Source organism: Dermacentor albipictus, chromosome 1 (genome assembly GCF_038994185.2).
Source record: "Dermacentor albipictus isolate Rhodes 1998 colony chromosome 1, USDA_Dalb.pri_finalv2, whole genome shotgun sequence".
Taxonomy (NCBI): Eukaryota; Metazoa; Arthropoda; class Arachnida; order Ixodida; family Ixodidae; genus Dermacentor; species Dermacentor albipictus.
Window position 1 is genome coordinate 28334019 of NC_091821.1, and position 22931 is coordinate 28356949.

The 22931-nt window shown below is 47.8% G+C and overlaps 1 protein-coding gene across 1 annotated transcript in view; it reads right to left on the minus strand.

Annotated features, from left to right (window-relative positions):
- The window catches only part of LOC135906042 (collagen alpha-5(IV) chain-like), a 105807-nt gene that overhangs the window by 30933 nt on the left and 51943 nt on the right, over positions 1 to 22931 (minus strand). Inside the window, exons 15-33 of the mRNA XM_065437188.2 lie at positions 22580 to 22676; positions 22373 to 22495; positions 21111 to 21287; positions 20569 to 20778; positions 18611 to 18708; positions 17779 to 17988; positions 16339 to 16507; positions 15681 to 15785; positions 14332 to 14534; positions 13541 to 13694; positions 12089 to 12202; positions 10522 to 10692; positions 9488 to 9577; positions 8344 to 8505; positions 7117 to 7302; positions 6055 to 6188; positions 3928 to 4054; positions 2977 to 3156; positions 2049 to 2099 (exon numbers count right to left, since the gene is read on the minus strand). Of these exons, the coding sequence (XP_065293260.1) occupies positions 2049 to 2099; positions 2977 to 3156; positions 3928 to 4054; positions 6055 to 6188; positions 7117 to 7302; positions 8344 to 8505; positions 9488 to 9577; positions 10522 to 10692; positions 12089 to 12202; positions 13541 to 13694; positions 14332 to 14534; positions 15681 to 15785; positions 16339 to 16507; positions 17779 to 17988; positions 18611 to 18708; positions 20569 to 20778; positions 21111 to 21287; positions 22373 to 22495; positions 22580 to 22676 (2761 nt within the window). The remainder of the gene's footprint in view (positions 1 to 2048; positions 2100 to 2976; positions 3157 to 3927; positions 4055 to 6054; positions 6189 to 7116; positions 7303 to 8343; positions 8506 to 9487; positions 9578 to 10521; positions 10693 to 12088; positions 12203 to 13540; positions 13695 to 14331; positions 14535 to 15680; positions 15786 to 16338; positions 16508 to 17778; positions 17989 to 18610; positions 18709 to 20568; positions 20779 to 21110; positions 21288 to 22372; positions 22496 to 22579; positions 22677 to 22931) is intronic.

A 22931-nucleotide genomic window follows, 5' to 3' on the forward strand; every position in this document is an offset into this window, starting at 1 on the left:
GCCTTTATGGAGCTCTCCTTGCATTACTGTTCTCCTAGACGGGTGTAGGTAGGTGTATGTGGACACTTTAAAGATCAGTAGCCAAGCCGACGTCACCGTAAAATACCTAACGGGTTTCTGGTGACCTCACAACTGCTGTCGCGCTAATCTTGCGAAATCATGATGTCTGTTCGTAACGGACAGCGAGCCTGCTTGAGATTTTGATTCTTCCTTGGAAAAATGACCAAAGAAACACATGAAATGCTTCAAACGACGTTTAGAGAGGAGGCACTGAACTGTACACTAATTTTCAAGTTGCTAGGGCGGTTGCAAGACAATAAATGATAGTTAAATACCATCCTTATTTTGCCGTACCTTCAACCAGTCGTACCCACTACTAGATTTTCAAGAAAGCTTGACAAGAAAAAAAAAGCGAGAGTCGTCGTTACACAATTGGCAAGATTTCAGAAGCTGCTGGCCTAAGTTGGAGCTCTTATGAGTGGTCTTTGAGTGTTTTCATGCGGCGACGCATGAGATTCGTTGCCACGGTGTTCCCGCCTACTCACAGATGATAAAAAAAAAATCAGACGACGATTTTGTGCCGGGATTTGAAAAGTCACATCAAAAGGGACCTAGACCTTGGGTGACGAAAGCTGGCGCTATCGATATTACCGCGAAACTAAACAAGTTTTGAGTCAGTCGATGGTGCTTTCTTAACCAATACCTGGAAAAGAAAGAAAAGAAGTCGGCAAGTGCGCTCATGTAAAGACGATGATTATCCTTTATTTTTATTTTTTTTTTCTTCGGCGATTGTGGAATTGTGCTGCGAAAATGTGTTCCTCCTGGACGGGGCTGTCAATTGGGGATTTTACTTGGAAGTATCAAGGCGAGTGAGAAACAATGCCTGAGGGAAATGACGCAATGCGGCTGATTCGTTTCTCTATCGCGACAGCGCCGCACTTCGCACTGTTTCAGTAATGACGTGGTATTTTAGCCTCTCGAGGAGGGACCGGCGTATCACACGCACCGAGCTGCCTGTGACCGAGCTCTCTGACCGAGTTTGCTGTCATTGTTTTTCTTCATTTAAAGAGAAATCACTGAAAGGGAGGGGATTTATACTGTGCACGAGGTGAAGGCAACTTCGCAGGGGCTACTTAAGTATGAAGAGCTCCAGCGTTGCTTCGAACAGCGGGAGAAAAGGCTAGGGAAATGTATCGGCTCCGTTGGAGGTTATCTTGAATATAACGAAGAGCTTTCTGCCCTAATATATATATATATATATTCACGCACATTGAGTAATTCCTCAAATAATCATGCCACATCGTGATTCGTGTACACGTAGAAAAATATTCGCCATTAAAGTCAATGTCTACTCTGGCTAACTATACAGAAAGAAAAGAAACGTCTGGCAAGAACATGCGGACTGGCGCGCGCAGTGTCTTTTTTTCTTCTTCTTCTTTTTTTCTTCTTCCCTTTGTACCGCTCACGGCGGATGGATTTCCCCTGTCTAACGATGCCAATGCAAATACAACTGCACGGAGCATGATCTCCGAGTAGGCATGATGTCAGCGAAAGCACTTCAAGCGTACGTATCATGGAGCTTACTTCTGCTCTACAATGTTCTGTAAGGAATAGGCGTTGTAGACGTTGACTTAAAACAACAAATTAGCTACCTCGAAATACATAACAGGAATAAATAGAGAAAGAGAGAGAACAAAAAAAGAACAATTGCACGTCATCTTACATACAGTGATTTGCATATGAGATAGATTAACATGCTTTACTATTTACTTGCTATCCTGCAAAACAAGCCTAAGTTCGCATGCTACAAGGTAACGGATAAAATCCTAATCTTATTTTATTTAGTTATTTATTTACTTACTTGCATAGCTTAAAGGCTTAAACGCGTATTAGTCAAGTTCTAAGGTGCAATTATTATTATTATTATTACTACTACTACTACTACTACTACTACTACTACTACTACTACTACTACTACTACTACTACTACTACTACTACTACTATTTTGTGGCAGGCGCACTGTGGTCATAAGCATACGATACAGTACCAGTAGCGGGTGCTCCTTCCGTTCCAGGTGGTCCAGCGTTTCCAGGGTATCCTGAAAACGGCGGAAAGAAAACTTAAGATCAGCAGTCCCCTCAACCGTAGCGCGCACGGAGAAAAAGAAAGAAAGAAAAAAAGAAAGAAAGAAAGGAAGGAAATGAAGAATCTACGGTCGTCTTTTTTTTAATACTTGTTGTACGACTTATTCTAAATGCATTTTCTAAATGCATTATTCTAAATGCATTTGCATTTATTCTAAATGCGCAACTGGCCGTTCGAGGCAGTTTGCGTGCATTCGCGGGCTTCTTTCACGCTCGGAAAAACACTTTTATGTAGCACGTATTGGGCAGCAGAAAGCTGTGTCGGGAGTTTTTCATGTTGAACTACGACTTTCTCATTGACACTTTTAATCTAATCGTAATATTTGAGAAGTAGTTGATTAATTGATTAAGACTAACTATGTAGTTAGGCGGAATGAAAAAAATAATCTGAGCATCTCCAAGCGACCGCAAACAACATTACCTTGGTTCTGACCAGCTACGAGGCATTCGCATATTTTTAAAATTTGGCTAAAATTAGCTGGGACATTCATACAGTATTCATACAGTATTCACATACATTCATACAGTATTCACATTCATACAGTTTAATTTGCGCCTTAATTTCACTTTAATTCGCCTGTCGCGCACGTTACAGAGTTAGAAAAGCTATTCAGCTGGTCAATTCTTTAACAAGAAGCAGTACTGTTTGCATAACATGAGTGAGAACGTGCACATATCAGCTACCCTAAAAAAAAGTAATGGACATGTTTGAGTATCGTAAAAGGCGCGACTGGTTTGGCGTTACATCTGAAGTAGATACGCCCGCAAAACACCAGCGACTCCTCCCCTCCATTTTTTCTTCCTCTCCTAGTTACTTTCTTGCGGACCCACCTTTGGGGCCGGGCCTTCCCGCAGCGCCCGGCGTGCCGTCGAAACCGGGGTCACCGACCTGGCCCTTCGCGCCTTTAAGGCCTGGGAAGCCGTCGTCGCCGGGAGGACCGCGTGGTCCGGGGATTCCCGGCCGGCCCGGCTCTCCCTTGTCTCCCTTGCTGATCTCGAACGTCGAAAGACCTGCAGGTGGGGGAGGTTCTTCTTAGTCCGCGGTGAACTCTAGTGCAAATTTCACGTGTAAGTACGCGCGTGCTATTAGTTGCAAAATAGATCGAAATAGATTGCGCATATATATATATATATATATATATATATATATATATATATATATATATATATATATATATATATATATATATATATATATATATATAGTGTTTGTGTGCCCGCGGACCTGCCATGTGTGTGTATGCATGCATCTGTTCTTACATGCGTGTCGCGTCGGCGCGCCAGCTTGACACCTTTGTTCATGGATCGAGCGCAATGTTCCTGCGTCATGTCGCCGCCGTGGTAACGTTGGTTCAAGAGTACGTGCATCGCACATGCAGTAGTGCAATTGCGTTTGAATATTGATTTCACCAAGGATGCCTCACATTGCCCACCTCCCTCCCCACTCTTGTCTCAGTTTCTTTCATTAGATTATTTGACTGGAGCGGCTATACTCAATTTGTTGTACCATGAAGCGCATGTGGCTGCTCTGGTTTGCTTTCCTTGAGCCCCTAAAGTAGGGCCGAAAAAAATGAAAAATAAAAAGGTGGGCGCTTTAAGAGTATACTTGTCGACGTGTTAACCAGCGCATTATGCGCTAAACAACGAAAAGAAGTTCGGCCCCTTTAGCCGGGACGGCCCATGCGCCAAAAACCCGTTCCTTCGTGGTTCTTGCTTTGCTGTCAGCGTCCAACATGGAAGTGTCGCCGAATGCATTGCTGCGCGGCTTAGAGTATGAAGTACCGGGAAATCCGGGCTCTCCTGTCTCTCCCTTGATTCCTGGCTTGCCGTCAAAGCCCGGAGGTCCAGGGACACCTGGTGGACCCGATGGACCAGGGGGGCCTGGGCGTCCATCAAAGCCTGAGTCGCCCTGCATGATAGAGGGTACATCAATTCGAGCGCATGAAAATGATCGTTAAGACATATAAAAGAATAGCTTAATATATGGCTATCAATACGTTTTATTATTACTAAAGGATGTCTTTTTTATGCTGCCGTGCTGTGTCGCAATGTCAAGCACGGTGAAAAGTTGAAATGGGCGGGGATAATGCGATGATTATACTTCGATTCCTTCCCTTCTTGCACTCCGTCGATGGCCCGAGCGAGCGAAAGGATCGCGCGAAAGAAACCCCAAAGGCTATTCACTGCACCGATAATACGAAGGCCAGATCCTCTTCCGAGTCTCATGCTTTGATTATACAATTAGTTCAAGCAGCGGCATTTCGTGATAATGTATATGTATAACACGGCCACGAGCATCGCCTGACAAAGGAAAACGAATGAACAACACGCGTCCTCTAGGTTTCTTATGATATCTGTTTTTTTTTGCGGTGCTGTCATGTGTTGGCTACTTTTTTTTTCCTGGTTATGGATTCATTAGTGCCGTCGGAGATGGGTGACAACGCAGAGGCTCAGGCGGCTCATTGTCAGGAGCGCGTCCATGCTCAGGCGGCCGGACAGAGCAAGTGACCACTAGAGTAGAACACAAAAGTGAGAAAGTTGGTGAGCGGTCATAATGAAAAAAGAAAAAAAGAGCGCGAAAAAGAGGAAATTGGCGTAGGCCCCGGTGTCGCGTGAGATCTTCGCGTTATGGTCAAAGTTGACCCGTCTGTGGTGGCTTGCTGCCTTAGTAATGGCAAGGAAGTTTTTTGTTTAGATCTTCTTGGTGTACCTAGATCGTGCCGATTCCGCGCATATGCCAGTCCACGCGTGTTTGCAAGTTTTATTGGCGCCTCAAAATCGCGCGTCATGCAGCGGAACCGATCTACTGAGGTAGGCTTGACACCACATACCCGGTGGCCCGCAAGCAGAGAAATAGCCCTGATTCACTACCTGCGCCAATAACGCCATGAAACACTCGCGCATCGCTCAAAAACACGCTGAATGATGATTGTACGTGAAAGTGTAATGATGCATGCAATAATAGCGCTTTGTTCACTTTCTTCAGATTATTATTCTGTATCAACCTAATGGCTTCGGACGTTCTCTAATCAACGAAATAAGTGCGTAGACGAAGCGGCTCGGCCACACTTTGTGCATCGCGGGCGCCCACAGATGCGAACGAAAGTCTGCGTTCAATCTCAGGGCGGCGCCGGCGACTGTCTCGTTCACAGCCCATGACATTATGGCAGCGCTCGACGATTGGTCACCAGAAGCGCCGTGGCATGAGGTGACAACGGAGGAGACATGAATGCGGCCGACTCACAGGCCCTCAACGCAAGGTGCCATCTACCTTGTGGAGGATAAGGGGGCGTGGCTGAAGACGAGCGATGAAAGTGAAGGCGTGGAGGACATCGCTGCGCCTGCAGCTACTTGGTTACCGCACCCTTTTTTTTTGTATGTTCTTCCGAGAGCATAATTATGCAGTAAGTGTTTTAGAACCACTAGTCAAAGAAATAAATTTGTTGAGAGCAAATGGAAAGCATGCCGACTGCGCCTAATAACTATAGCGTGCGGCCGAATCCCGAACATCGGTCAGTACTACGGGAAGAGAAAAGTGGAGAGGAAGGAGAATATAGTACGCAAAATTTCTGAAAAGCACGACATGCGCTCGGATAGAAGGTCGAACGCGCGCCATCCCGCTATACACCTGTCGCTTAATGCCACGCGGCTTAGGGTCAGGAAGGTTAGGGTCAGGTAGCAAGGCCCGACTCGTCAATGAAATTGGGTAAGCCGTAGTGAACACTATCCAGCGACCAGGTGGATGTGCCGTCAAAGCAGTTTACGCTGTGGATGAACAGGCCGACTGCGCGATATAGTCGGAGCAAGTTTTTTGCAATGTAGTGCAGATATGTTTCTGACGTCTGTCGGATGTGCAGTGAAGCACTGAAGAAAACGAGCGGTATACACAGCTTTTCCTAGCATGCTTGCCTTTAAGCCGGGATATCCTGGAAGTCCCGGGAATCCGTCAGGGCCAGGGAGACCGGGAAGCCCAGGCAGGCCGTCTGTGCCGTCGAGGCCCGCTACACCTTGGAATCCTGGCTCTCCGTCCAGTCCAGGAGGGCCTGTGCAAGAAAATGTAGCATGAGTTCAGCACTCGCTAAGTGGCGAAGGGCTCTTCAGGAGGCGAGGACGACTTCTGGAAAAACGGGTACGCTGTAGTTAATTCGGCCTGTCTACAGCACAACAGCTTCTAAAAGGAGATAAGGAACTGCTTCCTTGCGGTCACTGTGCACTGTACTAGTAGAGCAGCGCAGAAAGGGAAATACTGCTAGCGAAGTTTGACAATGTGACCAAGTGCTAGACACGAGCTATGCATTGGGAATCAATTACACTCATTAATTACCCTTGGGATCTATTCGAAGAATTGTGTCATGGTACGACAAATAAAATTAAGAGGGAAATGTCAAGAGACAGTCAGTGAGAGTGCCACAATTCTTTCTATGCAACGAGCATTCCATCTTCCGAAGCCTTAAATGTTCATTGTACGAATTGAGCTCTACGAAGGGTGCAACTGAGTTCTGAATGAGTTATACGGGACAGTTTCACCACGAGCTTTGCCACGTCACCTCTTCGATATCAGTCGCCATTGGTTGTAGTTTTAGCAGACTGTATGACAACTATAAACTTGGCCTGTCGTACGGTTAATTTCTCAGCGTCTCATTTCTTTCGGCATTCCTATACGACCGAAAAAAACAAAAAACATCAACTCCCGGTACGCCATACCATATTCAATATAACCGGTAAAGGCCTTTGGTGGAAGTCGAAGCGTAGTTAACTTCAGCATTCAGCCGAAGGAATGGAGAAGTGAGGAGTTGCGGTATCATGGCGCTGGCGGAAACCGTGCCTGCGCGCTGTGACGACACGTCCTACAGTTGCCTGTGCACCAGGCGCTGGGCGTGAATAGGGTGGAGTCGGTCTCTTGATTCCGCAAGTGTGAGAAGATGCCGCCCAATCGTTGCCGTGAAGAAGAATATGCAGCTATATACTTACCGGGCAATCCCGGGTTCCCGGGTTCTCCTACGGGTCCAGGATGCCCGGGGAATCCGTCGAAGCCCCTAGGTCCCGGCTCTCCCGGTAGCCCGTCTGGCGCGCCCAGTGCTCGGCCTGGCTCTCCGCGCTCTCCCTTTCTGCCAGGAAGACCCGGAAATCCGACCGGACCCTTTGGACCAGGCAGACCTTGAGATGAAAAAGCGCAAATTGAAATCAGCAATGCACCCTGGCGCACGCGGTTGATATCAATAAATATAAAGCGAAACCCGCGACAGATAATCTGTACAGCAACATTTTTACAAAAATACTCATGTAGGTTTTCTTAGGTTAACCGTGCATATTGCATACTTGCTCCTTGACCGAAAATTCTTGAACGGTGAGCCGCAGGAAACGTGTCGTCTCGGTCGAGAGCTGAGAGAGAACAATGGGTGCCGGGATGCCACGGCGAAAGGCTGGCTCCCCGAGACAATCACGTGTTCAACGCCGGATATCTGTGCCACATGATGCCGCGCGCACGCTATCCAATACCGCGGCTGCCGCTAACAAACATATGCACATACAGAGGGAAACAGCGCCGTGCAGCGGCGGGCGAGGCGAGCAAGGAGCAGTGGCCTAATATCCCATAGAAAACGCGGGGAAGGCGGGAGAGGAAAATTCAAGACGATGAGCAAAACTAGAAGAAGGTGAAAGCAGGAGTCAACGTTTCGACAAGTGCACTTGTAATTGCCATATGTCGCCTTGAAGAAGACAAGTCCACTTGTCGAAACGTTGGCTCCTGCTTTCACCTTGTTCTCGTTTTGCTCATCGTCTTAATATCCCATAGCGACAGTGGTGTGACGGAACACGTCTCGTCTTGGATCGTGTGATTAGTAAAGTGATTACACTGCAGAAAAAAATGGTGCTTGGATGTTTGCCGTTTCAGCACACGCATAAAAAAAAAAAACACGAATTTCGTGCTATGGCTGAGCTATAACCGTAGTTTATTATGTGCTGGACATATTGGTGTAGATCTTTACCAGCTTTACCGGCTCTGTAGCTCTGTGCCAGTCATCTTAAATGGTGCAAGGTGTCTTAACCAGAAAACAAGTGCCGCGTCGGCACTGCGATTCTTCTGGAAAGATCTGTGACGGTGATCGAACCGAATACATTCGACGCTGTCCTATCTAATCGAGGGAAACTGCTTGTTTCTTTCGCGACGTATGTGTGCCAATGCATGGCAGTAATTACCATCGGGTCCTGGGAAACCGTCGTCGCCACGAATGCCTCGTTGGGCCCTGTCTCCCTTCAGACCCTCAAGGCCTGGGTACCCGACGTCTCCACGTTCACCCGGAAGACCCGGCCTGCCAGGGAGACCCGGAAATCCGGGCTGTCCGTTTACGCCCCGCTCTCCTGCAATGGTACATGTTGACATTTTTTGATGTGCAGTCGTTCAACAAAGACAGCTACAGAAGCACAGACGGTTCTGTGTAATTCACACATTTGAGCGCTGTTCTTGGCAGCATGAGGATGACAATCACGATGGTGATGTCCCTCCTGGTGGCAGTGGACTACAGTACCTTACCTAAATGCACTCGGAGGCAGCTTGAATATAACATTCTGTCTGTTCGAAATTAGTGTAGCACACTCCAAACTTGGCTGGATGGACGTTCAGCGTTCGTTGGCGCGCTGTGATATCTGTGGCAATTTACAGGTTGGAAAAGGGCGTTCGCGCTCTGAAATCAGTGCAGCCCCGGGGGTCGCAGCAATTGAACAAGGCCTCCCACTCCGCGGTACCTCCCGGTCGCGATGGGCTACACTCTATTGAGCAGACGGTACGGACAGACATTCTGTAACAGTAATTGCATACAGGAGTAGACTATAATTTGATCACGACCGTAAACATAATCGTGCCGGTATAATAGGCACTTGCTGGCCTGTATTTGAGGTGTGGGCTGTCGCAGCCAGTGAGATTATTATTAATGTAATTATCATCATTATTTGAATTAGAAGCGACAAAACCACTATAACTGAGGTGCGTATATGGTCTGAACTTCTCCACAGCAAATTATTTAAAATGACACTGAACAGCGCTGTACATAATGAATACTATTGAAGGTACGGTCGGCTGACGGCGTGAACAAATTGGCTCCGAAAAGGCAGTTTATTAATATTTTCAAGCAAAGAAATGAGTCTGTTTCATTACGCCTTCGCCAGCATTTGCGCATCATTAGTGGATAAATTGACGGGAGGATGGACCTCTCCCACCCCCCCAAAAAAAGAAATGTTTTTCTTGCCCTGTTTAAGTATTCCTAACTCTTGCGCCAAGAAACTACTTTGGTATCACCGGGTCAAGGCTTCGCGGTGACACGCCCAACTTGTGTAGGCTGCGTACCTTTGCCTCCTTTGGGTCCAGGGTATCCTGGCTCTCCGGCAAGTCCATCCCAGCCAGGTGGGCCAAACTCTCCAGCCTCGCCTTTCCTACCTGTAAGAGTCGTTCACAGGCAACTGTCACAGTTTCATAGAGGAACTTTCTGTCTCCACGCTGCATCTGATTAGAGTTAGGCACGTATAGTACCACAGAATTTCAGTGAAAGTTTAAACTGTATTCCTGCATGGTCAAACAACGGATACTTTCAACTTTCCAGGATTTGTATGGTGGTGTCATGACTGTGAACCGATAGGGTTGCTCCGTTTGACGTCTAGCGATGTCAGCTGCTTGTCGCCGTCTTGCAGTTTGATACTTGCTCCATAGTGCATGGCGCTCTATTATCGCGTCATGAATATGATGCAATGGTTGCTGTAGTAGTGGTAATTATGCAGTGATAACGTCATATATGCATAATATCTTCCATGACCATATTTCAAGTGCTGACTCAAACTATTCTTCCTATTATAATTATGTTTATTACGTCTTTAATGTTGTCTCGTCCAAGTCAGCGGAACTGTCGTGCCTCGCCTGTTTACCGGAAAGTCGGTTTATCTGCAGCGTTCTCTGTACGGTAAGAAATGTTCATAGCCAGTAGCTCATACGATACCGGCCGCTCCCCAATGTTTTCTAATAACTGAATACTATGGCACATAGGAATAAACTGGGTTTTAATTAGTAAATGTAATTGCCTTTCCTGGAGAGCGCATTTAATTTCTGCAAGAAAGGAGTAATTTTATAGCATTTCTGACAATTCGACGTTAGCAGGGTCCTGAACTTATTAAAGTGCAAAGTGACCTCTCTGTGAAGTGCAAAAAATTAGGAGTTATAAACGAAGAAGCACCCTTGCTTTCGCGTAAAACACGCGAAACGATGTCAAGAAGCGCAGGACAGGAAAAAGCGTCACTCGCAACTAGGTCTATTAGGAGTGGTGACTGTATTCATAACAAGTAGTGATAACAATACGCTTACAGCCATAAATCGATCTGCGGTGTATGTACCTTTCGAGCCCGGGTATCCTTCGAGACCTGGCGTTCCTGGCTGTCCTCGGATGCCGGGTTGCCCATCACGGCCCCGTGGTCCTGGTGCGCCCGGTGCTCCCGCTTCGCCCTTGGCTCCAGGCACGCCGGGGAAACCGTCAGTGCCAGGAGTGCCGGGAATACCCCGCTCTCCTGCGCACACCGCGTCGCCATTCAGTGAATGCAGTAGCGTGTAGCTACGTTGAACACGAGTATAGTTGCCGCAGTTAGAGCCCTGGGTCGGTATAACGTAAGGATTGCTTTTACTCGATTAGATTTCTTGATTATCATCTACGCGTTCACGGCCGGCCGATCCCGGCGATAATGTGGGCGCAGCGCCGCTCTGACCACTGACGAAGCGCAAAAACGAATAGTGTTGGAATAGAATCGTTGCATCATTCCGGTCCTTCTTTTCGGCGCGCATTTTGTTCTCTCTCTTCTTTGGCGACGTTTTGGGGAAATGAACAGAAGTCCCACCGGGGTGGTTGCTGGGTGGCAAGATGACCATTCCCTAGCAAGGTTGGTGGATGTGGTGTGAAGAAACTGGATGAAAGGTGCGAGTTTGACAGAAGTCGCGGAGAAGAAAGGCGTTGGCAGGAGTGCGCTGAACCGGCCTGATTGGTGCATGTTTTGAATGGAATCGAACAGCGCAAAAGACGGGTCGTAATAAAGACTGCGTACGTCGTCTCCCGTGTACGGTCCCGTCCTTGGTACCATTATAATATATATATATATATATATATATATATATATATATATATATATATATATATATATATATATATATATAGAGAGAGAGAGAGAGAGAGAGAGAGAGAGAGAGAGAGAGAGAGAGAGAGAGAGAGAGAGAACCCGTTGAATGCTGCGCTGAAGAAGCTACAAGTCGAAAATGACAATATTTACCGTCATTTCCACACCGCATCGTGAAATACGAAGACGTTCGAAAGTGGAGTCAAATATCGGGAAACGAGTTATTCCCGCAAAGGGAGCTACCAACTCTCCGTTTGTTCCCCCCGTATCGGTTATGGGCAGTATATGTTCTAGTGACTATACTCTGAATACAGTGACTTGGACAGCGTTGTAAAACTGGGCATCGTTCACCTGACCGGTGGCGTGAAAGGAAGACAATAAAGGTTTGCTTATAGCTCCCAGCAATTCTGATGCTTTGAGGGGGTGCAAGAATCGTCTTATGAAGGGGGAAAATCGGCTTCACCCGAATGATAGCATGAGGCTACAAAGGAAACACATACGGGTTTTTAAGAAAGGAAAACTCGCAGTTGGAGAAAAAATTCGTCCTTGTCCGGGATTCGAATCCGGGACCAACGATTTTCCGAGGCGGTCGCTCTACCATCTGCAGAGCTAATCAAGGGCTCAAGTTATTTCAAAGTGTCTGCGGCTCAGAATGCTCACTATACGTGGTGCTTCGACAGTCCTAAATGGATGGCGTCTGCGGCAAGCCACTGTGCGAGCGATTGCTGCCTGTGCATCAGTCGGCCTCTACAGCGCGTCGCATTTGCACCGCGCGACTCTGGCGCGTCCAGTTGCTTACCCTTCACCCCGTCGTAGCCAGGAGGTCCAGGGGGCCCCTGCGTACCGATTCCGGCGTCACCAGCGTCGCCTTTCACTCCCTTTGGTCCGCTGTATCCGATGTAGCCTTGTTCACCTGCGTGGACACCGTGCACAGATCTGAGTGACTGCACTCACAACTCGGGGTTAAGAAACCGCATGGCGCTTTTCCAACGTGATCAGAGGGAAGAAGCGGCTTGTTTCTTTAAGCGGAGTGCGTATATCTTGTGCTTTGTGCTGACTGAAACTCTAGATTGTCTTAAAGTTCTCCTTACTGCAACTTTCAATCTTTGCGATTGCGGTATTGGCACAATTTACAGCGACCGCTTAGTTCCAGGTAAAGTCTGCCTCTAACACAAAGACAGTTATTTATTCAAGTTGATGATTTATCAAGTGCACGAGAAAAACAGTGATACATAGCTGGCACGGCATAACAGCGTCCGCCGTGTCTTATTTGCGTTTCCGAGTGATCGAAATGCTCATTATAGTCTTCAACACCTGGGCGTAAAGGGCAGTCTCTGTTCAACATGTCAACTTCGAAGTGCCAACTGGCTGAGACCATCCATTGCTCAAAAGGAAATAGTTTGTTTCTATTGAGTTATCCCTGACTTGGTTCACAGATTCCGAATAGTGAGTTGGGCAGAAATGAAGCAAGGGTTGGCGGGCAAATGGTGTGACTGTCCATACGGCAAATAAATACGTCTGTATCGCAGAACTGAGACATTATGCTGACTTCTGACAAGTTGACGAGCGGGAGAGCTAACATCCGCTTCTCTGGAAATGTTCGAAGTGCACAAAAGGCACGACGATAATTACGCAACAGAGAATTGAGTATGAAAGTAGGTGACGCTACTTTTGCGTACTTCGGCTAAGTGGAGCACTGAGCACGAAAGATAAAGAAAGGTGTACTATGCTCACGGAACGAAACGCGACAGGGAAATTGAAGGTAGACACCGAATAAGCGCAATTACTCGAGAGTGCGATGTCACGTCGCTACTCATTTGAGGTCGAATTCACAAAGCTTTTCTTTGATATCTGCGATTGGTCAGTCTCCTCGGCTAATAATTTGTCCACCGTCAGGATTGCCTATAACTTTATCTTACGAACAAATATAGCGTAAGAGCTTTTTGTGTATGCGGGTCCTAAAGGTAGTAGGGACTCTGATATAAGAGTAAGAGCCAAAATTACGCCGATGTCACACGAACTCGAGACAGCGGACATAAATGTACGCGTATTAGTTCGCTTTAAGTTGACGCGTTTTATTCCGACAGTGCTATACTGCAAAAGCAATAAGCTTAGCCGTGGACTTAGTCATGAACTTAGCCGTGAACTTAGCCGTGGGCTTAGCCGTGGGTGACTTAGCGACTTTCTGGCGGATAAAAGCCTGGCGTTCGCCCCTGTCGCGGAGTCATCCCCGCCAGCGAATGGCACTCGCCTTTCTGTCCCTTTACTCCGGCATATCCCGGCTGCCCGGCCGGACCGGGGCCTCCAGGGTATCCAGGAAGGCCCTGCTCGCCCTTTAGTCCCAAGACACCCGGCAGGCCCTGCGGTCCCGTGCCCTTACCCGTGCCGGTCGGTCCCCGCGGGCCCTGCGTGCACAGCGACCGGACAGAGAGAACTTAATCTCGAGGATGGCTCTGTGGCCTGAGCAGAGAAGAGGGTTAGTGGTGGGGATGATTTAAAAAAAAAGAAAGAAAAAAGGCATGCTCATAGCCTGCTGGTCAAGCCGGCCTCACGCTCGAACTCCCATAGAAAGTTTAAAGTTCGACCAGCACAGGTATACAAGGGGTTTCGATTAGGCGAACGCCAGCGACGTCGGCGCATTGTTCTGCGCGCCGACCAGTCCCCTGAGCGAATGATGAGTTCCGCTCGTTGCCAGTAATTCCATCTCTGGGGAAAAAAGAAACACAGAAAATAAAAGTTGTATTCGTGTCGGCGTCCTATTAGTGCCTATATTGTGCAGTTTTCGCCGCCGATGAATGATTGTTTCGTGACTTTAAGTGAGGTTGTAATCTTTGTAGATGGCACGCGTCGACGGCCACCCACATATGTTCAATACAATAATGTGCTCTTGTTGTTGAGTGAATGAAACGGCACAAAAAATTAACAGAACATGACGTGGGGCGGCATATGCATGCACCAAGATAGTACAAACGGGTGAAGAAGCAACTGGGGTGACCTCAACCGTTCAAACCCGGCGGTTGAGCGCAGTGCTGGCATTCGCACCTTCGGGCCGGGACGTCCTTCGTAGCCGCGCTCTCCGGTCCTGCCAGGAGCACCTCTGCGGCCGGAGGGCCCTTGGTCTCCGGCGAGTCCCGGGTAGCCCTTGAGCCCCACGGGACCCTGTTGGGAGTAGCCCGGCGTGCCGTGGTCGCCCTTGTCTCCTTGTCGCCCGGGCAAGCCGTCGTAGCCGGGCGATCCTTTCTCTCCTGCATGCGGCCGAAGGGCTCGCTCTCGATGCCGGCTCTGCTTCGTATGCACTAAACACTGTCTTGCGCATTTATATGTCTAATTTACATTTTCCTGACAGTCCTGCCTGATGCGAACGCGGTAGTTCTTGTAAGAGTTCTATAATCTAAGTGCTCGAGCTTCTATCCCCTTCAGTCACGAATTATGCTAAGCTGCATGTCGTTACATTTGTCAAAGATACCTAATTTTATTCCTAATTTACTCGTGTTTCTAGATAGTACTCATGATTACAGAATTATTATATGCAAATTTAGCGCAGACTCGTTCATGTCGCTCAAAAGAACAGTCTGATCGATGGCTTACTCTGTATTGCATTACGTGAGGTATAGCACAAACGGGCACCTATAGGACGATACAGGAGAAGAAGAAACAGTGCTTCTAACAACCGATGGTTTATTGCAATATAGAGTTATATTGTCGTCGTGCGTGCCCGTTTGCGCCACACCTATCGTAGTTCATGTCATTTATTTTGTTAATTTGTCATTATGTTGAAATACAATGATGTACCCGATAAATCAAGGAAATAGGAAAGGCCCTTGCTGCAAAAACTGCGGAGGAGGTTGACACGAGATAGTGTTGGACATTTAATCTTGTGCACTTTCATCCTGAAGATTTATGCGGGAAGTTGTCTTGTTGTTGTTATTGTTGTTGTTGTTGTTGTTGTTGTTGTTGTTGTTGTTGTTGTTGTTGTTGTTGTTGTTGTTGTTGTTTATGGTGAATTTGAGTGCTCTACCAAGTGAGCTTTAGGAACGCCTTTCTGCCGGTGGTGATTCGGTGCGCACCATGACAAAGACTTTGATTTCTTCTTTGTGATTTCTGCTGCTGACATATTAGTTTGAATGCTTCTTTAAACAGATGAGTTTCCGGAACAGACTATGTTTTTGCTGTATAACAACTTTTGCACCTCATTAGATCACTTGCGCCTAGCTGGACACATCTAGCAGGCATTGTAGCTACTTGGCTGCTACAGCTGCGGCTTTAGGCTGCTTGCCCCCTTCGTATACTCTATGCGCACCCGCGCGCACAAGAATAGCCCTACATACTACTATACGACTATACTACTATGCTACTATACTACTACACTGCTCGTAGAAATAACCACTTACCTTTTGGTCCTTCTTTGCCAGACTGGCCAGGCAAGCCTGGTACACCTTTGTCTCCCGTCAAGTGTTGGAGGTTGTCCGGAGCGTTTACGGGAAGTCCGGGATCACCTGGAAAAAAAAGAGAGAGAGAAAGAAAAGATCGCAACCTTAATGACTGCTCTACCTTTATTATTCTTGCAAGTTGATTTACTTGCGCTAGCAAAAAGACTATAGGGTATAAAAAAAATAAGCATGAAGATAAAGAAAATATCTTATTATTTCTCCGCCTCTTGCTTGGTCCTATGCGACCCCACTACACGATCGCTGTCAACGCAGTCGCAACAGCCAGCAGTGGCCCGTTTTGGGCGTTGCCATAACAAGCTGTAATTTACCTTCTACTCTCTTTTATTGCCGCCGGTGTTCACGTAATTATCATGTAAGCCGCGCGAAAATCAGAGCCAATTTATAGCTGGTACAAAAATGTATACATACGGGTCAGTCAGAGGACCTGCATGTAACCTTGCCGCGCAGAGAATATGGTAAACGTTCAGAACGTGATCGGGTGAGCCTGCTTGCATATTTGCATAAGCGCCGAAATGGCGGGCTCATTGTCCGCAACGTCGATCAATGTGACATTATCGACACAGCGCGTGTGCTGAGAGGAGCGCAAGCGTATACGTACCCATGTCTCCGGGCGGTCCGGTCAAGCCCGTTTCTCCGGGCTCTCCTTCCTCGCCGTCGTCTCCTTTCTCGCCGATGTAGAAGTCTCCCGCTTCTCCCTTGCGACCAGCCAGACCCGGGAAACCTTCTGCGCCGTCGGAGCCACGGTAGCCAGGGTCTCCGTAATCGCCCTGCACAGATCCGTAAGCGTCAGCTCTTTCAAGTAACGAGAACATTTCATACACGGACGGGTCTCTGCCGTATTCGCGGAGGGGACGTTCAGCCGTTGATAAGCAGTGCGTTTTGTCGTCACCGTACTTAAAAAGACGTGCTCTTCATTCAATAATTTAATTTAAGCGATTAGATCATCATCATCATCTATTTATGTCGCCTTCAGGACGACGGTCTCTCCCTACGATCTCCAATTGCTCGTCTTGCGCTAGCTGATTCCAACCTTGCGCCTGCATATTTCCTAATTTCATCATCCCACATAGTTTTCTGCTGTCCTCGACTGCGCTTCCCTTCCCTTGGGCGATAAGAACATACGTGGTCTTTATATATGAATTCCATAAGAGAGAGAAATGAGGTGGGAAAAGTAGGGTGGTTAAAAGGAAGAATAACATCCGGTTTGCTATCCTACACAAGGGGAGACTGAAAGATAGAAAGAAAACGTAACAGTTAACGCTCATATGGGATTATTAGATATGAGAAGTACGAGCTTTCTTTTCGATAGGGTTCGTCGCTCATATGTCTGCCGGCCATTTCACACAACACGTTATACCTATACGTGCTCGTCTTGTACTTTGATCGTACGCCATCAACGTTGGGTCGGGTTGCTTCTGTGTGTTTTCACGATCACCTTTCGCACGCAAGAATCAAAGAGAGCATGCAAGGTCTCATCATCACTGGCCGTAAGCCACACATTAATGTTGCGCTCTATAATATGAGCGCGAGCCGGATAAGCCCAGGGTCGAATTCACAGAGGTTTTTGACCAGAAGAGCTCTTTGTCTCTGGCTTTTCATCTGGCTACCTTCGCTAATATTACTATGTCGACTTTCATGATTGGCTGTCGGCCGTTTCGAGCGTACAAACTACTTTGCGAGTGCCGATATGCTTACACAAGTTACCGGAAAATCGTGTTTCCTTATACATAATGCCATGGAAGTGTAGAGGATACTGTAGAATAAGGTGTAATTTTTTCCCACGATGCACTATAGCCTCAAAATAATCGTACTGAGCAAAAAAATAAAATAAATAGAAAGTGGGTACGTGCAAGTGTTGTTTATATCATTCCCTTCGTCCTCTGCTCGTTCTCTGAAGCAGCGCATGCAAACAGCGACCATGTATCTCCAACTGCTCTACAAGAAGGTTTTATACAGAATGGCAAATTGAAGACTTCATAATCATGAAAATAACAAGATGCCGTGAGGCGCCGGCACTGCGAATCCCCTGACCACTCACCGTGTCTCCTTTGGAGCCCACGACACCAGGCAGGCCCTGCGGTCCGGGGTTGCCCTCGCGGCCAGGCTGGCCTCTAGGCCCATAGTCTCCGGGTTCGCCCTTCTCGCCCTTGATGGAGCCCGGCGGTAGCGGGCCCGGCGGAAAGATGAACTCGCCAGGGAAGCCTTTCTCACCCTTCTGTCCGTCCCAGCCGGGTTCTCCGTCCCGACCCTGTGACAGGCGTAGTCGCGTACGCTCTGTGGATAATGTAGACTAAACGACCGTCGCTTGCGTTCTCTCGTTTTGATGCGTCCTTTTCCTTGGTTGTTCGAGGGAATGGCAGGGCGACCTTATACCGCTGGTACAAATCACATATGCGTGCCACTTGACAGCAGCGCGGCTTTATCGTCCGGTGCTAAGGTGCGAAGCGAAAGGCTTGTTTAAATGTAACCTTGTGCCTTGCTCATACCGAGCGCACGAGCATGCCGCAGCCAAGTCAAACAAAGTTTTCGGATAACTTTTACGTTGAACGCAATTTCGCTTAGTGACGTACTATAGCGTATTTTTTCTGAGAGCTTAGAGACGCCTAAAACACGATGCGTATGGAATTCAGCAGAAGGTTAATAATCAACATCTTTAAGCGCCAGCTAAAATAAAAGGACACAAAAAATAAAAATAATAAATAAAAAAGCCTTTACGGGAGCCCAACGCTCGACTTTCGCGAAAGCGGCTGTGCTAGCTTATCGCAATGCTTAGGAAAAGATTCTGTGACAGCAACTAAAATATCGGGAACCCTGAACGCGACAGTCCAGACGAGCAGTTGAAGCTAGTCGTGCCCGCTGCATGTCCTTACCGGTAGGCCAGGAATGCCGCGAGGGCCCGTATAACCTCTGTCTCCTTTCACTCCAGGGGCACCCGTACTTCCGGGGAATCCCATTGAGCCGTCGGAACCTGAAAGAAAAATAATAATTAACAAAACAAAAAAGAAGGTTGGTTGTGTAGAAAGAATATGCTTTTGTAACTTGTATCATGAATGATTAATGAATTATGTCCACAAGCTTAGACAATCACAAACAACCACTTAGTAGAAAATACCTTTGGCGGTCGCTTGCATTGCATACAAACGACACGTTAGCGTCTTATTTGTCTTTCTGTTCATCGTACTGTAGTAGATGCTTTGACAACGCTTTGAGTACAGGTAACAACTTACCACTGCGCCGTGCGATGCGTTTATGCTTCAAAAACACGTAAGGGTGCCTGCCCAATGTCACCGATTTTCTTGTCGCCGTTAAGTGCAGACGCACGATCGGTTGCCAGAGACCCATGGTTTAATTAATGAAAAGTTTGTCGGCACATTCACGAAAGACTTGCGGGTTCCAAGTAAAAAAAAAGTGTCACCATGTCCATTATTTATGCACACTTTATCGAGGAAGAAATTGACTCCGCTTTTGATTGCGCATCCGAAAGGAACACATTTCTAATGTTATTTTGTACTGAATGGCGATTTTTAGGTTAATGACGCGTTGTAGATTGCGGCGCATGGCCCGTTCAGATGTGAAACCCCATCATTTACGCGGACAACATGACAATGCGTGCAATCTAAAGGGACCATCAAAACGCAGCAACACCACCTATCACATGCAGGTTGCATGCAGATTGCATGCGGGCACATTTTGACAGAGGCAGATATAAGACGACTATTAAATGCGTGGCAGGCCATGCCGGAAACCCCGGCAACTACTGGCCCACGGGCTTGCGAGCGAGGCACGACTCAATCACCGCTACTAGCCCGTGGGCTCACCACCGGACGTTCTACAGCAAAGGTCTTTTAAAGAGGGATGGGACGGCAAACGGTGCCGAGACTACCTCTTGGCTACTACACTCTAAAAAATTATTGCCCCATTTGGAGCATATGTTGTCCCCAAACAAAAAGCATCATATATGTTGCGTGCCTTTCCTATCTTTAACGCTACGCTCCCGGTAATTCCATGGCCACGTGTTGTCTGCATGACATTTAATTCTCGACAAGGAAGTATTGAGCGTTCAAGAAATGAAGACGCAAGCTAGACAGATGATTATTATTGTTTTGGGGCAAGATACACCCCAAATGGTGGAATATTTCTTCTTTTGTTTTTTTTTTAAGTCTATTCCATGATTCCGACGACCATCTGCCCTAGTGTCCCTCCCAAGAGTGTAAGTCCTTTTAACCGAGGCCAGAGCAGGATACGTCATGACAGAACAAATGTTCGCCTCATCGCAGTGGTGACGGCAGCGCAATGACCCCGACAGCCCGCAATCACCTCCTCAAGAGAATGGCTACGCATCCGCACGGCAGGTAATCCCAAGAGTGTATCACCTCGTGCGATGAGTACGATAACCTAACTACACTCCAGGGCAAGTAGCGGCTTCAAGCGGTGACATTGTTCGAAGACTAGGTCCAGCCATCAGCGAAAGTTATTATGTTATGTTAAGTTATTAGTTATTAGTTACTCATTATGGAAATTCGCTCATGAAGCTTACATAGTGACCCACATTTAGCCCAAGTAGGTCTTGAGCTGGCATTTAAATATATTAATATGTCCCTGTCTCTCTCTATATATATATTTGCATTTTCGCACTTGTCGAGTGGCAAACGTACTTAGGGGGTCACGAAAAACCACAGTTGCAACACAAATGTTCATTGTCCACAGAGTTGCAGAGAGTGCGTCAACCGAGTTTCTGGCTTCAACATTTACCTCATTTCGTGCTGTAGTACTCGACAGAAAACAATGTTGCGCACTCCCAAAAATGACAGCAGGCGCTGTGACGCACCTGGGCGGCCGTCGTCTCCTGGTTCACCGCGATCGCCAGGTCTGCCCGACGAACATTGGCCGCAGTCGTCACCTCTGGGTCCCGGGCGGCCGTCCTCACCCGGCCAACCCGGCCGGCCTGGAAGGCCTGGGTCTCCCTGTGGGCCACGTAGACCTGGGGGTCCAACGGGGCCAGGTCTCGGCACGCCGCGACCGGGTGTGCCCTGGTCACCTGGTGAAAAAGAAAGAGAAAGACATTGATCGCGGTTCATCAACCAGCACGAGATATGGATCTCTCGAGTTGCTCTGAATTCGTTCTGCTTTTGCGTTGTTGACAGTCGAACAAACTCGGAAACACAGAAAAATTGTTATAAGAATCGGTTCTCTTGCTTGATAACTGAAGCTTTCTTTTAAACTTCGATCTAAGGCTGCTTATAGGCCAACTGCTTTCCTTTATTACCTATTTTTGCTCACTACTTACATTCGTCAACCCCCCCCCCCCCCTTTGCCCTTCCCTTTCCGAAAAGAAAAATACTTTCGACTGCACACTATGTTTGTTCTCACCTGTTGGTCCGGGGTCTCCGCGTATACCCGGGATGCCCGGTCGCCCATCTCTTCCGGGACGGCCATCATCTCCCGGAGCTCCTACTACTGTGAGACCCGGCTGGCCTTTATCTCCCTGCGGTCCTTGAGGCCCTGGGGCTCCTTGCTGACCCCGCAGGCCTGGCACTCCCGGATAGCCTGCAGGCGCGCACGGACAGCTGGTGTTGGGTGCGCAAGTCTATGTAGGCAGTTAGGTGCGCAGTGGACATTGGAACGATCATTAGTACGCGTGCGCGTGGGACCTGGGGCCTTCGCCTTGGAACGCTAGAGCTCCACCTAGCTGCGCTACCACGACATCGACGAAATCCAACATTAAGATGAGGTCTCCATTGCAAGTCACCAGCCACTGTGGCGAGCACTACAATCCACGGTAGTCAGAAGGTAGCGCTGAAGCAAAGGAGATTAAGCGAGAACATCGGCACGGTGCCGAAACACACAAAAAAAAGAGAGAAAAAGAAGAAAAATACTTCCGTACAGAAAGCAGAAGAACATGTATAGGATACGAAAGTGGAATAAGCAAAAGGAGAGGCCATTCGTTCAATCAACAACCAACGACGACCACGATGACGAAGAAGAAGCCGTGGTTCTCTACTGATGCACAAAGCAACATCAAGGAGGAGGAGAGAGGAAAGGTAGCGAGTTCAACCACACGCGCGTCGGCTTGCTGCCTTATAAGGGGGAAAGGGGGTTCAGAGATGAAAAGAAAGAAAGGAGAGAGAGGAAAGCAGAGGGAAGGATGCATTAGCATTGCGAACACGTGGGCTGCCCGTGCACCACGGGTACAATCGGTCCACGAGGCCAGTCGATTTCGTAAAGTGAAGTAACGCCCTCGTTGCTTTGTAAGCCTGCGAGCGCACGCGATCACTGTAGAAGAATCTTTATTTGGCAAATTGTCTACAATCTAGCCCGTTTAATACTGTCCGAAGAATGTCGCTTCCGACATTATAACTTATAACGATGACTAAAACGCAACACGTGTTCGATTATCTTTTTAAAGATATGGTTGCGTTAATATACTGCTGCGGGTGAGAGATGGGTGTGAGAGAAAGCGCTAAAGTGCGTGACGTGACATCTTACAGTGTTCGTTTGTTTGTGTTCATTACGTATACGTTTACAAAATTTGCACAAACGTATGGCGCGACGTGTGTTCTGCTGCTTGTGGATGATGTGAGACGGGAAGCTGCCGTGAAATAATGGACATTTCAAAAGTGCGGTGAACTTACCGTCCTCTCCAGGCTCGCCCTTGATGGCAAGACCTCGAGGTCCAGGTGTTCCTGCCTCTCCTGGTACACCCGGTTCGCCTACCGTACCACGATAGCCCATCGCACCGGTGGCACCCTTTTCGCCTGCAGGAAGGGCAGATCATCGGGTACACATGAGGCATGACGAAGCCTTTAGCATCTGGAGTAAGCTGGGAATGAGGTGCTTACCGTCGCGTCCAGGTAGACCCATATCACCAGGCACGCCCTGGGGACCTCTGGGTCCTGGTATAGGCGATCCAATTTCTATGGTCGCTCCTGGTGGGCCCTAAATGTAGCAGTTGGAGCTGTTTAAATGCGCCTGGTTCTCAATGAATAGAGTTTGACACGCATTTAGAGTACGGCATTGAAGATTCGTTGCAGGGCGACTTCATTAATTGTTCAAGTATATTAACTTGGGTGCACCCTTGGACTGAGCGATACACCCTGAGCGCTGGAAAACGCACGTCTAGGCAATAGAAAGTGTTTGTAGCTGGCCGGCGCTTTGCTTGTTACTTCTTTCGCTAAAATCGACGCACAGGTG